General features: G+C 44.9%; 4 protein-coding genes across 7 annotated transcripts; 3 read left to right on the top strand and 1 right to left on the bottom strand.

Moving 5' to 3' along the window:
- Nucleotides 1-41: 41 nt before the first annotated feature.
- Nucleotides 42-5,862, top strand: LOC147046208 (SH3-containing GRB2-like protein 3-interacting protein 1). The gene is made up of 19 exons (XM_085930291.1): nt 42-49; nt 119-237; nt 356-367; nt 687-730; nt 863-887; nt 975-1,038; nt 1,164-1,234; nt 1,312-1,386; nt 1,453-1,515; nt 1,584-2,339; nt 2,502-2,623; nt 2,835-2,985; nt 3,059-3,170; nt 3,266-3,421; nt 3,515-3,647; nt 3,719-3,921; nt 4,061-4,125; nt 4,241-4,405; nt 4,494-5,862. The coding sequence occupies exons 1-19, from the start codon at nt 42-44 to the stop codon at nt 4,514-4,516; spliced, it is 2,367 nt and encodes a 788-aa protein (XP_085786417.1). The 3' UTR covers nt 4,517-5,862.
- A 351-nt stretch (nt 5,863-6,213) lies between these two features.
- Nucleotides 6,214-7,937, top strand: dynlt5 (dynein light chain Tctex-type family member 5). Of its 2 annotated transcripts, XM_085930032.1 has the most exons (5): nt 6,214-6,343; nt 6,725-6,815; nt 6,927-7,006; nt 7,145-7,269; nt 7,340-7,937. In XM_085930032.1, the coding sequence occupies exons 1-5, from the start codon at nt 6,295-6,297 to the stop codon at nt 7,541-7,543; spliced, it is 549 nt and encodes a 182-aa protein (XP_085786158.1). In that variant the 5' UTR covers nt 6,214-6,294; the 3' UTR covers nt 7,544-7,937. The 2 variants fall into 2 exon arrangements, with proteins under 2 accessions (XP_085786158.1, XP_085786159.1); XM_085930033.1 differs by lacking the exon at nt 6,214-6,343 and having other exon boundaries at nt 6,691-6,815.
- A 68-nt stretch (nt 7,938-8,005) lies between these two features.
- mier1b (mesoderm induction early response 1b, transcriptional regulator) lies at nt 8,006-14,615 on the top strand. 3 transcript variants are annotated; one of them, XM_085930029.1, is made up of 13 exons: nt 8,006-8,230; nt 8,907-8,931; nt 9,023-9,171; nt 9,250-9,429; nt 9,541-9,670; nt 9,746-9,813; nt 9,924-9,996; nt 10,097-10,248; nt 10,330-10,411; nt 10,473-10,567; nt 10,895-11,022; nt 11,289-11,416; nt 11,498-14,614. In XM_085930029.1, exons 1-13 carry the CDS (start codon nt 8,222-8,224, stop codon nt 11,824-11,826), a joined length of 1,548 nt encoding a protein of 515 aa, XP_085786155.1. In that variant the 5' UTR covers nt 8,006-8,221; the 3' UTR covers nt 11,827-14,614. The 3 variants fall into 3 exon arrangements, with proteins under 3 accessions (XP_085786155.1, XP_085786156.1, XP_085786154.1); XM_085930030.1 differs by having other exon boundaries at nt 9,541-9,813; nt 10,976-11,022; nt 11,498-14,615; XM_085930028.1 differs by having other exon boundaries at nt 9,541-9,813; nt 11,498-14,615.
- Nucleotides 13,814-16,813, bottom strand: LOC147046205 (nucleotide sugar transporter SLC35D1-like). The gene is made up of 13 exons (XM_085930031.1): nt 16,577-16,813; nt 16,076-16,109; nt 15,913-15,999; nt 15,766-15,833; nt 15,435-15,506; nt 15,293-15,361; nt 15,114-15,216; nt 14,927-15,019; nt 14,520-14,587; nt 14,367-14,445; nt 14,220-14,302; nt 14,082-14,134; nt 13,814-13,998 (listed from the first exon to the last, which is right to left on the bottom strand). Exons 1-13 carry the CDS (start codon nt 16,768-16,770, stop codon nt 13,985-13,987), a joined length of 1,017 nt encoding a protein of 338 aa, XP_085786157.1. The 5' UTR covers nt 16,771-16,813; the 3' UTR covers nt 13,814-13,984.
- Between the last annotated feature and the right edge of the window lie 431 nt (nt 16,814-17,244).

Below are 17,244 nucleotides of genomic sequence, written 5' to 3'. Positions count from 1 at the left end.
TTGCCCACTTTTTACACGACTTATCCATCCCTGAGCGGGAAATGAATCAGTATGACCTGCACCTTGTCCTTGACAAATGTTGACCAGCTTCCACAGGAAAGCAGTTTTTCTCCTCCAGCGATTCAGAGGACGAGGAAGAAAGCAAGAGAAAGTTCCAAATCAGGATCAAGCCACTGGTGACTGAGAGTGCCAAATGCATCCCTCCATCGGTGGATGAGCTCAAAGCCTCAGTGGGAGGTTTGGCGCTCTCTCCATCTCTGGTGAGTCAACTTGGGAACAAAACTCTGAAAAAAGGATGTTACTGACTTTTGTTGACATTTTTCTTATTTTTGCATTCGTGTCATTTATCTTTCAGAAGAGAAGTCCGGTAAGCCATTTCATTTTTCTTTTTTTAACTACAATCATTTTGCATGAGCTCTCCTTGAGAGTCTCCCTCTGGTGGTGACCTTTTTAACCGCACTTCATTTTGCATGATTTCATGCCTGTCGGTGAATAACCCGTGCAGCTTGACTTATACGGGCTGTGCTGTCACATAATGCATACAAAACATAACAAACACACAAGTCTTCATGATGAGTTCTCATCTCTTGTGTGTCACGTTGCATTATTAAAAAAAAAAAAAGAACAGTGTGTGGCGTTTTGGTTGATGTACGTTTGACTGATTTGTCACTCACTTTCTGACCCAGGTGTGTTCTCTCTTCCTTTTTGCTGGTCTCAGAGACGCAGCCCGGTGAGTTTATGGCATCGTGCGCTCACTGTTCGAACCTCCCCAAACGTCTCGTCTCTTCTACGGTGCAGAATGTAACACGACTGACAGCCAGATAGTCTTAAAGTCACACATTTTTTATTTTTTTTTTTACAGGGACAGATAAAGAGGCACCTGTCATGTAAGTGAATCAATTTGGTATCGGTTTACTTTTTGATGCTCAATCTAGCGAGCAGCCGTTCATCTGACCATTTTATGTCTCTTCTAGGTGAAGAGATTGCTCGACCCAGACGCTCGACCCCCACGCCAAGTCCTGCCCCTGACACCTTAAGGTCAGCTTTTCTACTCTGACATTATGTGTACATTCAACTTTCGTGAACTTTCTGTTGTACTAACATGAAGAAATCAATCACTTCATGCCGACGAATCCGACTTAAAGACTTGACTACTTTTGCAGTGACAGACTATCGCAGAACAGCCCCGCCTTCTTCAGACTGCCAACACTGAGCCAATATGCCAGATATGATGGTATTGCAAGTCGTACATTATCACATGCTTACATAAAAAAGTTACTACAGAGGTAACCTTAGTCATCATCTCTTCAGTGCTTCCTGCTGATGTCTGGGGAGGAGCTCACCCAAGGTCGGAGTCGCCTTTGAGCAAAAGTTTCCCAACGGGAGGTAAGTTTGTGTCGAAATATTCACAATTGCTGAAATATTGACAGATGTGTTGAATTGTCCTTGCAGCTCCTCCTCCGCTCCCTCCCAAGAACATATCACGGAGTCAAGGCTATCCTTCGCAATCTGCTGGTAAACATTTGCATTTTGGATTGAATTCAAAAATGCTCGCCCATATTTGCCATTTCTTTTTTTTGCAGTTGATTTACCCAACAGAAGAGCAACTTGCAGTTCTGCCCCCATCTACCTAAGCGTCTTGTCGCCCTCATCCCACCGAGGCTCGGCGGCGCCCGACCTGGACGATGTGTTTGGCCCCGTGGGTAGCCCGCGCGCTGCCGAAGACACCCCGTCCGCCAGATGGGTTACTTTCACAAATGACAGACCTCCGCCACCAGATGAGCCCGCTCCGCCCCCTCCGCCGGATTCTCCCGCCCCGGACACACCTTCGTCCACACCCTCCACCCCGTGTGTCTCGCCGGGACCCCCTCCCAACGAGCCCCCGCCTTCACCTCCGGCCGTCTCTCCGGACTCTTTGCCTCCTTTTACGCCACCGGACTCACCCCCTTCCATCATGTTTGGACCTCCTCCTCCGGATGAACCGGCCCCTCCCCTGCCCCCTTACTTCTCGCCCAGCAGTTCGCCAGCAGTCTGCCTTGACGAGGAGGCCATTGATGAGGAGGTGCTGCAGTTTGCGCATTACTCGCCTTCCCCAGTATCGAAAAGTCCCGTGCCTCCTCTCCCAGCGGAGAGACGGTCTCCTCGAACAGGAGTTATATCGCCCCTGCTTTTGGGGGGAGTAGGGGGGAAAAGGACGCCTGAGGCGGCGCACCTGAGAGACGACATCCCAGACTTGACGGGTTCACCGAGAGAACGAACGTCGAGCTTCCGTGGAACGCCGCCTCCTCTTCATCCGACCGCGTACCGATCCATTGTGTCTTCCCCTGGGCCTCATTCAGGTAGGCTTGAGGATTCAAGTGAATGTGGTGGATCTACCTAACAGTTACAAAAATACTCCCATCGAGTATACAACACTGTTTTCAAAAATGACTTTGCTGAGACAAGCGCCTGAATCTCAGGCAGCTCAAGTTAAGCTCAGACACTGCTGCTATGTGCCTCAGGAGCGTCTTCACCAGCCCGCTGCCCTACACCCCAGTCTCGTGGCAGTCCGGTCCCTCCTCCTCCTCCTCCACGGCCTTCTTCACGGCCAAAGTTGCCCCCCGGAAAACCGACCCCAGACCTGGTATGTGTTGCGCCCGGGTTTGACCTTTGACCTTGCATTGTACATTTTGTAAAAATACATTTGCATTTTCCCAGTCATTTATTTTCAGAGGCTAACTTCACAAACAAATGAAATCACAGCATATCATTTAGCGGATAAATCAAACTACTGCGGACTCACGTTTGTGACAATGTTGCCGTAATCAATAAATTAATTCATCTTACGCATCCAGACTCCGCCCTTCAGTCCTTCTGTGTCTGGAAGCCCTCCACCTTTTGCACCACTAGCTCGGGCAGAGAGCTCCTCTTCCATCTCTTCCATAACGTCACAGAGCGCGGCGTCCACGCCCACTTTAGGGCGGGACCTCAATCTGTCCAACACAGGTACACTCTGACTCTGTGTGAATGTTTGTTCCGACAAAGCTGCTATGTCGAAATGTGTGTTTGTGCCATTTAGGTTGTTCGAGAGGGCCCAGCCCGCTTACCATGGGACCTCAGGACACTCTTCCAGTGGCAGCTGCCTTCACAGAAACCATCAACGCTTACTTCAAAGGCGCCGACCCCAGCAAGTAGGCCAGCATTTCGTCCGGTGGCCAAATCTGATTGCTTACAATCACTTTCTTGAATTACACGTTATCTATCTCTTTCCTACCTGCTGTTTCAGGTGTGTGGTGAAGATTACCGGGGAACTGGTGCTCTCCTTCCCAGCTGGCATCACGAGGCATTTCGCCAGCCACCCGACTCAACCCGTCCTCATCTTTAGCATCGGCAACTACACCCGACTGGAGCAGGTCCTCCCCAATCCGCAGCTGCTGTGCTGGTAGGAATGAATATCCAGCAACGAAGAATGATCCCTAAATTGAATTAAAAAAAAAAAAACACTCAATGGTGTCCATTCTTCTGATCCTTTAAGTGATTCCCCAACAGACAGCGTAGAGACCAAGCAGTTCTGGGTGAACATGCAAAACTTGATGAGTCATCTTAAGAAAGTGGCTGAGCAGAAGCCACAGGCGACATACTATAATGTGGATATGATCAAATATCAGGTATCCATACATCCTTCCATCCATCCAACAAATAAATCCTTGGCTCAAATATCCATCCATGTGCCTTCTAGGTGTCAGCAGATGGAATCCAGTCCACTCCTCTCAATCTAGCCGTGAGTTGGCGCGGCGATGCCGAAAACACGGACCTGAGGATAGACTACAAATACAACGCAGAGGCGATGGTGACCCCGGCTCCTCTTCACAACATCCACTTTTTAGTTCCTGTGGATGGAAGCGTAGCTAAACTCCAGGCTATGGTCCCACCTGCCACCTGGTGAGGGTTTTCACCATCAGTAGTATCTATTCACTCCACCTAACGTAGCTGTAGAAATTCCAGTGTAACGGAATAACGGAACGGATTCATGGCACTTCCATTCATTTCAATAGGGAACGATGATTTGTTTCTTTTGAAGGCATCCAGAGCAGCAGATGATACAATGGAAGATTCCCAGCCTTTCCAGTAGGTCTGAAAATGGAGGTAAGTTACTTTTGAAATCCTTTCAAATGCCATGAAAGCTTTTCTATTCCCACAAGTTTCTTTCACGTGATCATTTGATGTCGAAATCTGTTCTTGCTACATTCGTGGCCTGTAGGAGTCGGGGCTCTGCTGGGCCGCTTTCAGATGACAGAGGGTCCGTGGAAACCCTCCCAATTGGCAGTTCACTTCACCAGTGAGGGCAGCACTATGTCCGGTTGCGATATCCAGCTGCTCGGGACTGGCTACAGGCTCTCCCTAATTAAGAAGAGATTCGCTGCAGGTCAGACGATGAATCGTTACACACATGGCTTTCTTTTCAAATCGCTTTGAGCCATTGTGCATGACTAAAAACATTTCTTACTCCACAGGGAAATATTTGGCAGATAATTAATGGACCTGCCTATGCACACAAGCAGGGGGAATCCTTGGTGTGTTTGTTTGTTTTTTGCCTCTGACGACAATGACTCCATTTTAAACTTTACAGCATCCATCAGTAGAAAGATGGCTGCTGAGTGTATGCAAATCATGTAGTTTGTTACTTGAAACACTTTTGGGCCCAAAAGGAGTGAAATCCTAATTGACTCCTGGAAGCTTAATAGTGGATCCATACAGTGATGCAGCCAAACCTCCCTAACTTTGTTTAACTTGTCATTGTAAATTTATTGTAAAAGATAATAGATGATATATTATGACCACAGGGTGGAAAATGTACAAAAATTGTATGATAAGGAGGGTTATTTTCCAATGGAAATGAGATGATTTAAAAAAATAAAAATAAATTGCTACGCATGGTTGATGAAAGACACCCCCCCCACACACACACACGCACACCATTTTTGTTGAATGTCTGAGTGAGCCTTAAGATTGACAAGGGTAGTGCCATATGTTGGAAAAAGGGAGCTTGTAATCCTGTATTTATAAAATTTATTGCTGCTTGATAATTTGGCTGCGATCTTGTACGCAGGTTTTGGTTACCTCGAGGACATCAAAAAGTGATATGTTGTAGGGAAAGAAAAAAAAAACTGATACTGCACACGTATTATGTATCCGCTATGACGGCTTTTATTTTGACCCTGTTGATTTCATGTTTTAAAAAAAAAAAAAAATATTCTAATAGCAATATTGAAATATTTAAGTGTCAAAAGTGTAGACAGAGAACTATGTTTCAAGTATTTCTCTCAGCATATGGATGGAGATGTGTTTGTGCTTGTTTGTTGACGTCATAAGGATCTTAGGTTATCTGGAACGAAAGCGTTTCTCCTCATCTATTGTTTATCTTGTGTGTTTCCTGTACTAAATTACGTGTTACTGTTCACGAATAAGTCCGGCGCCGCATGAAGTCTGCATTGTCCCTCCTCACTTCTCTCATTGTGATGCTTCTCCATGTCAATAAAGTCACGATGCAATCTGTGTACTATTGTATAATCATGCTATTACTTCAAGTTTGCTACCTATTCAGTCAATCTGGCATGTCCCCTGTTTGAACTGCACACAAAGCACTTGATATTTTCCATCTTCAGCTGATCAACTTATGTAGCCTCACATGTAACGCCTCGCTGTAATAACAGCTCGTTCAAATTCTCTTTTCTTTGCCTGGATTTTTTTGCGCACAACATAATGTCCGTCTTTAAATACACAGAATATGCAAACATTTGATGTACATTTCCCATCCAAAGATTTACATGTGGAAAAAGTCAATATAATGTAAGACTTGTTTTACTTGGATAATAAAGAAAAGAAAATACCACCAATCTCTCTCTCTCATTTGTCCTGCTCACACACAAAAAAAAACATGTTTACATTTTTAAACATATGTTAACATCTTTATAGTACAACTCTGCCCCTTCCCAAATAACTTAATATTGTAATTTACTCTTTTGACAGTGCAAGAATGCATGTTTTAATGTCATGTAAACGAATAAGTACATGAATGTATGTTACTACATTTTCATGTCAGGCCTGTCAACCGTGATGTTGTTGGTGTAATTGGAGGTGCGCGGCGTCACTGAGCGTTACGGTAATGACGCAAGCGTGACGGTTTCATGTCGTACAAAAAAGCAAACCATGCAAATCAAGCGTCAAAGGTGATGACATTTGTTGCTCCCTGTGTGTGCCCTGGCATCCAGTTCAGGAGTCAGTGCGCCAGTCGCCATTCCGTAAACAGCACAAATGCAGCCGGCGTTGAAAATGGATGGATGGAAGAAGTTAATGATATTATGTATGTTTTATATTTGTATTATGTACTAAACTTGTAAGATCAATACGCTTGAACCATCCATCAAGACCATGTTTTGTTTTGCTAAAAGGATTTTTTTTTCCCTCGGGGGGGAAAAAAAAGAAAAATCCTTATTTACATAAACCCGATTTCCGTGAGTGAAGAAAGCCCGCCCCGAGTTACAGTTGTCATGACGACGCAAAACTGGAAAACGCCTATTGGATTACTAACGCGTTTTAAAAGGATTGATTGATTGCAAAAGATGATCATGCTGATTTGAAACGTGACTTTCGCTGTTTTTTTAATTTTGCTGCCATTTTACTTTTGTTTCTGTATGTTTGGTATTTGTGCTCTGTTTTGAGAAAATGTCTGATGTGCTTAAAGATAAAGCGGTTAAAAGACCAGACAAGAAGACCAGCAAGGGGCTTTCGGAGGGAAGTCATGGAATGAGAATCACGGGTGGCAGGACCAAGGAGTGAGTAAGACCCTCTTGCATTCCAATTTGAGACTAGAGCAAAACATTCTTCTGATCTCCCTCAGTAAGGTCAACTGAACTTGCAGAAGTGTGATCTGTTGTCTCTTTCAGTTCTTTGAGCAACGTATCCTGCTTAGATGACCACCACGATGAACGATTGACTGTCAAATTTGAGAACACCTATCGGCTAGGTACACCTTTGTAATGGCTTTGGCATTGTTGCCCCCCCAAATTTCACCTGCTATTGTCAAAACAAACAAAATCCTCTGAACGACGGCTCGCATCTCGGAACATCTAAAACATGAATTCTCTATGTGTTTTGATAACAGAACCTCAGAAACGTTTCCCTGCCCCTGCACTTCAGCAAATACTTAAGGACGTACTCCAAAGCTACCTGGAAGAAGAGCAATATGAAGTGGAATGGTCCCGGCAAATGACGAAAACCATTTGCGAGGTAAGCCCTAAAGACGAGACAAATTGCAAATAGAGGCTTTATGCTGATTCCTCTCGATGTCATCCTTCAGGTGATACGGGCCCGTGTGAAGGACCTGATGATCCGCAGATACAAGGTGGTTGTTGTGGTCCACATCGGCCAGCTGGCCGGGCAGAGCATGGAGGTCAGCAGCCGTTGTCTGTGGGACCCGTCAAATGACACCTTTGCGTCGTGGTCTTTAAAGAATACGTCTTTGTACGGCGTGGCCAGTGTCTATGCCGTTTACTATGAGTGAGGCAACCAGTGTTCCCATTTTGAAAAGGTAACTGGGTTACTTGACTGATTACTTCATTTGAAAAGTAACTCACTTTGATTGCTAATGACTTAACCAGCAGATGGAGACAACTGCGCTGAAAATAAAAAATGACAATTGGTTTTGCCAATACTTAATTTTTAACAGTGATGTTTAGGAAGACAGGTTTTTTTTGTTTTACTTAGTTTTTTAAAAAAGAGTCTTTGTGGATTTCACCTGACACAAATATGTCAAAAAAACATAATCTCTCTGGATTAACATGAATATGTTCTCTGAAACTAGTCTGTTTAGTTCACGTTGAGCTGTAAATATTATCATGGCAAACAACATTTTGAATGTATATTGTTTATAAATATGATTAAATTTGGGTACACAGCTCTGGTTGTTTTTTTGTTTTTTTTTGTGGCTCCTGAATTGAAACACAATTTGTAATAAAATTCAGGGCCACAAGGAAATGACAGTTTTACCTAACCTTTACAGTAAATTAACTTCTGTGTCTTGTAACAAGAAATTGACGCGTGGTTCGTCCATACAACAGAGCAGTGCCTCCGCGGTTCGTACAACGAACGAACTAACGAACGTACGACGTTCGTCGTTGTGGACTTCAGGTGGGCGGGGGTTTTCATCCGGGTACTTGCGTGACCCTGCAGGATTGCAAACATGGCGGAGGTAAGAAAGTGAAGTAAATAATCGCAAAATACAAAACTATGTCGAGCCAAAGCGGATGCTTTCAGCCGCGTATACGCGTCGTGTACTCGTCGTGTACTTTGTACATTTTAGCACATAGAACAATCAGCGCTTCCTTTTTTAGTTATCAATTGTTCTTACATTAGCATCCTTGTAAACTTCGGCTTTGGCTAGCATTAGCTGCGGCGTTAGCGACTTTGCGGTTTTGTTCAGAAACGAATAATTCCCCCTATTGGATATTTGCACCAAATTCATTACGTCCAGTGAATGGTCATTTTAGCTCAAATTTTGTCAGTTTTTCTTTTTTTTTGTGTGTGCTTGCGGGTGTTTCTACCCGTAACTTGAAAGCGTTAGCTTGCTATTTAAATCGAATTAGCGCACAACTTGCACGGTCGTTCAGCTGAGGAAACGCACTGGGATAGTTTCATCAAGGCAGTGCGCTTAAGTCCTGCGACAAGTGCGACTGTGTATTTCGGCGTTGATAAAGAGCAATTTAAATTCCCAGCAGGACGTAGTGACAGTCATCGCGGACTGCTCAGTGGCAGGCGCGCTTTTTGTGGACGACCCTTTTCATTCGTTTGCAAAAAGGCTGCGTATACGTTGTTTCAGTAAGGCTTGTGCTATTTCCCTTGATGCTTAGTACTTTTTTTCCTTGCAGTCCTCCCTTGGGAATCCAAGCCCAGGTATGTAGCGTCAAATTTGCTGGACCAGAGTCTCTTTTTTTTAATCATTATTTATTTTTGCGAACTAAATGTCTTCATCTTGCCTCTGTAGGGGGCTCAGCGACTTGCGTTGACCATGACTTTGACCCATCAGCGGACATGCTCGTCCACGACTTTGATGATGAACGCACATTGGAAGAGGAGGAAATGTTGGAAGCATCTGACGAGGCGAACGCCACTGAAATTGAAGATCTCGCACGTGTATGTTTATAAAGTCTAACCTTTGTTGTTTTGGTTTTAAGTTTACAGACAGTAGACCTATTTCCTCTCCGTTACTAGGAAGGAGAAATGCCCATTCATGAGCTCCTGAGTCTTTACGGTTACGGGGGCGCTTCACCGGCAGAGGAGGATGAGGATGAGGATGAAGAACAGGAAGAAGAGGATGAAGACGAGGATGACGATGATGAGCTGGACAATGACGAAAGCAGCAGAGGCACCGGCGAGCTCAAAAGAAATGAGGTGTGACTTTTCATTATTGACATAAACGGCTTGACAAAGAGATTATTTATTTGGCACGTCGTCGTTTATGTGTAAAGAAGATATTAAGTGCGGTTTGATGCGTATTTTTAGGACGAAGGCGTAAAGAGCTCGACGGCACAGGAGGACGAGGCCCTGCCGACCACGGAGGTCCGCACGCGGTCTGTCCGGGGCTTCGGCACATCCGAGCTTATCCGTCCGCAGAAGCACAAGTACTTTGAAAGTAGGTCGCCTCTCATCTCTCGCTCTTGGCACAAATGGCTTGCCCTCGAGCATTTAAAAAGTGACGTTGTGTCAGGTAATAACGACGCAGAGGAGGAGTCAGACGAAGATGAGGATTATGTTCCGTCCGAAGACTGGAAGAAGGTAGTTTGTCATTTTGATGAGCACCACATTGGTGACCTTTCCTCCAGTGCTGACATCTCTCAGCCTATGTCTATTTTGTTTCCAACTCTTCTTGTCTCAAAACCCAACAGGAGATCATGGTGGGCTCTATGTATCAGGCAGAAACGCCCACCGGCTTATGTCAATACAAAGAAAATGAAAAAGGTAAGGCTTTAAAAATGCAAAGCAAAAAAAAAAAAAAAAAAAATCAATCAATGTAGCACAGCCAGTTTGAAATCTGCCTCCTTCTAATTTTTCTGAGTAGTCTATGAAAATGATGACCAGCTGTTATGGAACCCCGAGTGCATCCCCGAAAACAAAGTGGTGGCGTTTTTAATGGAGGCGTCAAGACGCACAGGCGACGAGAAAGGCGTCGACGCCATCCCAGAAGGATCCCACATCAAGGACAACGAACAGGTGAGATCTGCGCGCACAGGCGGGGTCCGCTTCTGCGCGCGTGCCAAACACGGCGTCAATTAAAAACGGACTTCTTGCCAGGCATTATACGAACTTGTCAAATGTGACTTTGATACCGAGGAAGCTTTAAGAAGACTTCGCTTTAACGTGAAAGCGGCCAGAGGTAAGGCCGGCGTTTTGCTGACAAGTTGTTGATGTGAGCGTTAACGCCGGCGTCTTCACAGAGGAGCTTTCTGTCTGGACCGAAGAGGAGTGTCGAAATTTTGAACAAGGACTCAAATCCTATGGAAAAGACTTTCATTTAATACAGGCCAACAAGGTAAGGCGATTGACTCAAGCCGAGCAAATTATCGCACAAATATGTCGTAACATTGGAAATCTTAACTGGATACAAAAGGGAAGGCCCGAGTCAACGTTGACAGTTTCATTACAAAATCAAAGTACTGAATAGATTTGATAAGCATGACATACATTTTGCAATTTGGGCATTTGTTGTTGGTTTTTTCCCCTTCCTGTCCATGTTGTGCTATTTTGCGTACGTGTTCATTGATGGCAAGGCTTTTTTGTTTGTTTTTGTTTGATTGTCTTCTTTGTGTTGACGATGGTAATAATGTTGATTTCATGTCCGCTGCATTAAATCTTTCAGGTGAGAACTAGGTCTGTAGGAGAATGTGTGGCCTTTTATTACATGTGGAAGAAGTCTGAGCGTTATGATTTCTTTGCACAGCAAACCAGACTTGGAAAAAGGAAATACAACCTTCATCCCGGTGTCACGTAAGTTCTTGTTTGCTTCTCGCTTCTTCTAAATTGACTCACACAGTGGATGTTAATGAACAGGTTCGAAGACCCAAGCGACCCCAAAACTGTGCATCCGCAAAGTATTCACAGTGCTTTTTTATTTTTTGGATCAGCAAACCTTCATCCGATTGGTTTTGAATACTTTCCGGATGCGTCTTAAAGCAAAGCGGTCCTAACCCGGTCTCACTATGGAGTTTTGAAAGCCGTGCGTAACGTGCCCGTACGCTGCCATGTGCCTTCAGAGACTACATGGACAGGTTGTTGGACGAGACGGAGAGCGTGGCCTCCAGCAGGGCGGCGTCGCCCCCTCCCACCACGTCCAGCAGCAGCGCCAGCCAATCGGAAAGGGAGGACAGTTTCGGGCACAATGGTGAGCGAAAAGTTCAAAAGTGGCAAGTCTCGCCATGTCATCCAAAAGAGATGGTATTTTATTCATTGATTTTCTCGCCAGGTATTGCAGGCCACAGTTCCAGTCACGCCGGAGACGGCGGCGCCCACGTTGTGCCGGAAAGCCAAGTCAAAGCTGAGCCCGCCGGCTGCTACGGCCCCTTTCCCACCTCAGACAACAACTCCAACGGATGCAGCCATCCCGCCTCACCGAGTCACCAACGGAACGGCTCGCCGGAGCCTCCCGCGGACCAAAGAGACACGGCCGGACCCCACGACAGGCCGGCCAAGAGGATCAAAATAGAGACGGAGCCTTTGGCCCAAAGCCAAGCCGAAGGTCAAGATTCAAGAATTCTATTGGCCATGTTTGAGCATGCCAAACAAGGAATTTGATTTCGGTACATCTCAGCCTCTGTACAACTTTTAGGTGACTGACAACACTCAGGACATGTGCGAAAATGGACAAATATTCTCAAACATCCCCTGATCTTAAACTCCCAGGAGGGCAAGGAAAAACTCAGAACTCCTACTAGGGGATTCTTTTACTGGTTCTTTTATCACAGACAAATGGTTTAGGTTGAATTACCTCGACGTGTTTCGGCCTTCATCAGAGTGTGGCTCACCTATAATTCAACCGAAACAATTTGTCTGTGATAAAAGAACCAGTAAAATAATCTACGAGAGAAGACAACATGAACGTAGATCACAGATGGGAGGATCCCTCTTCTAGGATGACCAGGCTGCAATGGATGCAGAGTGGACACTTGGGTCACATAATACAGACAATTCAAAATAAAGCGTCGAGAGCAGGATGTTATTGCACAACAATGTCTCTGAGACTCGAAGAATGGTGTGAGGTCATCAGAGCGACAGCCTGGGGGGGGAAGAAGCTGTCTCGGAGTCTGCTGGTTTTGGCGTACAGAGCTCTTAACGCTGTCCAGAAGGGGAGTAGTTCCAACAGACTGCAACCTGGGTGAGATGTTACTTGCAAGCTTCCTGGACACGGACAGGTACAAGTCCTGGATGGATGGGAAGTTGATCCCAATGATCTTTTCTGCAGTCCTGATTGTCCGTTGCAATCTGTGATTGTCTTGTTTGGTGGCTGATCCAAACCAGACAGTGATGGAGGTGCAGAGGATAGACTGGATGATGGCAGTGTAGAAGGTCTTCAGCGGCTCTCGTGTGCAGGTTGAACTTCCTGAGCCGTCTCAGAAAGTACAGCCTCTGCTGGGCCTTCTTCCGGACAGAGTCTATGTGGCTGGTCCATTTCAGGTCCCGAGAGATTGTGGATCCCAGGAACTTGAAGGTGTCTGTGTAGAGAATAGTATTACTGTGGATCGTGAGGGGTGAAGCGACCGCGACGCAGGAGAACTGAGCAGTCCAAATGACTGGGATGGGCGTCAGCGAGGACTCGATGAGTAGATCCTCCCTCCGGCGGGGGGAACGATTGTGACCCCTGCCTGTCGAGAAGTCTCTCGAGCCCATCCAGGTAGCTCCCGACTTGTTCCCGGCCGGCGTCTGTAATGACTGATTGACAGCGTTTTGCCAAGAATCTCTCCTTTTCTATTTGTTCTCCAAGGAAAACAAACAAACGAATGATTCCCATTGCTATTTTTTTTACACCAGATATTTATATTTTTTAACAAAAAAGTCCATGATGGGTATTTGCTCGTCAAGCCATTTGAACATGTGGGAAGAGCGGAGCGTTGAAAAAGGACCTTACGCCGAGTGAGGGCGGGCGTAGGCGAGCGGCTCACGTTGCCAGGTGACTTGAGTTGCACTTTCATTGGACATTTTTTCCGCTCGCCGAAATAAACCAGCCGAGGTTTGTTTGTGTCAAGCCGCTGACATCAGTGATGTCCTGTATCGACGCTGGCTGCATTTTTTGGCAACGGCCGCCTTTGCTTGGCATTTTCTTTTGACTCGTCCGAATGTCGGCCCTTTGTAAGCTTTGTATAGATTTCCTACATCCATTGGTACATTTTGAAAACATTTCTCCTGTTAACTCTTCTTTCTACGCTTTGGTCAAAAAGCAGCTCTGAAATATATACCACCATATGTCATTTGAAAAGGAGACATCCCATTTTTTTTTTTTCCTTGCTTTGACTTTTAGTCGATCTCAAAGCCTTTTAGCTTCACCTTTGGTTCTTAAGGTTGCAAGGGTTACCCGACACACTGGAAAGTCTTCATTGTGGTGGCCTGTGCAGTTTGATTAATCCCCCCCCCCCCTCCCCAGACATTTGATTAAGTCACCTCTGAATCGTTTTACTCTCGATTGCGACCGTTTTGTCCCAAAACACATTTGCCTTGGTTAGTCTTATTTGCGATGTTTTGCTGCCTCTCCCCCCCCCCCCCCCTCTGTAAATGACCCCTAAATAAAAACAACTGCAACATGTAAAACACTAGATTATATTTGATCAAAATATAAAAACAATGCAGAGTTAATATAACCCCAGGAAAAAGAAGTCCAATTGATCATAAATTGGCAGCGCTTTGTAATAAAGTTGACAAACTGCTGGGTGTCGTTCTTCTAGGCAAGACCTCTTGAGCATCACCGCGCCTTTTCTGGGAAAAGCACGTAAACAGCCAGTTAGAGTGCGAACCAAAGGAACGATACATTGAGCGTGTCAACATTTCAACGGGCTTACTTCTTTGCTCTTGGGTGAAGGTGCTGAAGGAGTACACGAGGCTCCCCGCGATGCTAAAGGGGACAAATAGCGCCTCAGCTTGCTTATTGATTGGGTTTCATTGGAACGTGGAAGAATAATAATAGCTTTTAATCTCACCTGATATTCAAACCGATAAAATTTGTCCAGGAAAAAACGTAATCGCCACCCAAGAGCATTCCCACGTAGGTCACCAGAATATTCTGCCACAAGCGCCAACGGTCAGATTGCAACAGTTTGCCGAGTCAGCCCGGCCGGCTGTTTTACCTTAACGCAACCCACGATGGAGGTGGTGAGTGCCGAGTTGTACTGCGTGCACAGCATGATGGAGTACATCAAGACCAATCTGGCCGGGGAGAAAAGACACCTTAGACAAGTGTTGGAAGCACGCTCTGCTAATTTTACGCTGACAAAAGTTACCCCAGAACGCAGGAAAGCACAAATTGTGCAATGAAGAGCCTCTCCGACCAGCCGTCATATGCCAAACTCTAAAACGGGCAAAGAATGTGTCAGCTTTTCAACAGCAAACTGAATTTTTGACACCGTTTTAAAAAAATGTTTTTCCTTTTTTTGAGGTATTTCCCATTTTTGTTTGGCAGTTTGATTTTTACCATGCACTGTAATTTATAGCTGCGACCGACATCGATTGACCGACCCCCCCCCCCCCCCCCCTCTCTGTGGCCAGGTCAATAATTAGCTTCAATGTGCCAAATAATGATCTTAACTATGTTATTAAAAATGGCTTCAAGTCAAGGACTTCTAAACTGATGATAATGCATTAATCATAACTTTTCATGAAGTGCAAAAAACACCGAGCAGCAGCCGACCCGTTTTAAGTCTCCGGTGTAGTACGCGTACGCCATGGTGGGTAAAATCATCATCAGAGCGTTGTAGTAGAGAAGTCCAAATTTGCCCAGATCCTAAAAAAAAAAAAACCAGTAGCAAAGAGTCTTGCGTTAATAACACTCAAGTACAACCAAAATTTCAAAAGGTGATGTGAGCAGCTCTGCTTACCTTGGCATCCAGTTTCTGCTTCATGTAAGCACCACTGGCTGCTGTGAGTACGTTGTTCAGCATTATGAAGGCGTAGCCCACCAGGTCAAACGCTAAGTCGGCGCTACGACCATCCACATCAAACACAAAAAGTTACACGGCAAACATTTGATTCTTTTTGTCATGCGGCAGCAACTCACCTGGCGGCTATCAAAGCGCCAAAGATCATCAAAAAGACGGCGATTTTGATAAGCCTCGAGTACGTCTTTCTGATGAGAGAAAACAACGCCGAGGTTACAACGGGCCGACGTTTGCGGACGTTGTCGAGCGAGTGACGCTCGCCTGAGCAAGATGACCTCACACAGCATGGTGAAGAGAATACTGAACCTTCTCAGAGCTGTGAACATGGGCAAACTAAGACGAGAGAAAGAGAGAGACGTTAGCCAATCAGATCTCGCCAATCCTTAGCTACTTTTATCCTGATCATTTTGGACTCAAGTAGATTTCATATTTTTGGTTGTCCCAGCACCTTGTTTTGCATTTTTGTTTTCTTTATGATAAATGAGTGCACTCCTGCAGTGTTCCCCTGAGTTTGGGTCCTCAACAATGCCACAACAATAGAAAAAAAACAATACAGCTTGATGGAAATTGAGTCCAATTCTTAGAAACCAACTTGAGTCGCTGAGTCCCAAACAGTCCGGAGATCTGATTGCCGGCATGGAGTAGGGGCAATGGAAATACCTGGTAGAAAAAAGGGTTGGCTTGATGAAGAGACCTTTCCGTCGACATACAACTGCACAATTGGATAGTTGTGCCTGACCTTGCGTGGTATACTTGAGTTCATATCTGGAAAGGAAATGACGCCCAACATTTTGCCAACCCGCAGAAGCACCACCGTCGCCAGCATCTGCCAAGAACCATACAAGCGGGGCATTTGAAAACCGACATCATCAGAAGGTTAGTGATGCACGGGAACTACTCACTTGACCAATTCCAACACATGTTGATGAGGGAAATCTGAAATGAATAAATATTACAAATTGTTTAATGCTCAAAGAAAGTTGACTGGATTACACTGGTCACATTTATTTATTTATTTATTTTTTTACAAATTCTGATTTGTAAGAAAAAAAATGTATTTAAAGTTTTTTTTTCATCTTAACAGTATTTAATATTTTTAAAAAAAGTGACTGATTACACTGGTCACATTTTTTTCATCCACAAATCAGAGATGCATGTAATATTTTGTACATGACGTTTTTGCGCTGATTGTGAATGTGCCCTCATTTTCTTTTGCACGTCCGGTTTTCATGACAATAATGTCAAAATATGGAATCATTCTATCTATATCCCTTGAAGTATAGAGGCACAGGAAGTGCTTTGGTTATCCATAACGCCCGTTTTTCTCACAAAAATGTGATGATCGGGAGCAAATGCACGTCCGGGGCCGAGGCAATGATTGACTCTCGTACTTTGTACTTTACCTGTAGCTGCTTAGGACACTTTTGTTCACAACCACGATGAGAAAAGAACTGACTCCGTAAAAACATGCAGCAAGCAGCTTGGGAAGCGCCGCGGGGGAGTCACCCAAAGTGTCGTCGTTGGCTAGAGGAGATGCTCCTCCGTCAGCCTCCAGTGACAATCTTGATCGACGTTTGTGCGTGTGCGACTCTGTCATATTTATTTCACATACAAAGACTGTCGGAGTCGAGCCGAAGCGGAAAGCTGCGCTCTCTAGTGGGCATGCGCAGTAGACAGCCGCACGAAGGTTGTTCGCAACGAAAGCGGAAATGAAGGACCGATTGTTATCTTGGTGGAATGTCTCTTTTCAGACCGTAAACTTTCCTCTCAAATCGAAGCAATTTTTTTTAAAACAAATAACACATCTGACAAGGAAGCAGTAGCGATCAAATAAGCAAACATATGAACCTAAACACCATCTCTGATTAAAATTTCCTCTTGCCCAGTGTGACGTGTGGCACACTTTAACAAGATTTTTACACAAGTTGTCGTTTAAAAGTATGTTTGCAAAAGTGTGAGTGACAATAATGTAAGTATTTTTTTTTATTTTTATATATCACGTTCATTCCAGCTGTGGTACATTAAAAGCTTCCTTGAAGTTGTCGCCAGAGATGTTCCCGGTAGTACCGCT

The sequence above is a fragment of the Syngnathus leptorhynchus genome, chromosome 14 (assembly GCF_054491065.1).
Source record: "Syngnathus leptorhynchus isolate UIUO chromosome 14, UIUO_Slep, whole genome shotgun sequence".
NCBI lineage: Eukaryota > Metazoa > Chordata > Actinopteri > Syngnathiformes > Syngnathidae > Syngnathus > Syngnathus leptorhynchus.
The sequence above is the reverse complement of the archived record's forward strand: the minus strand, read 5'-3'. Positions and strand labels throughout refer to the sequence as shown.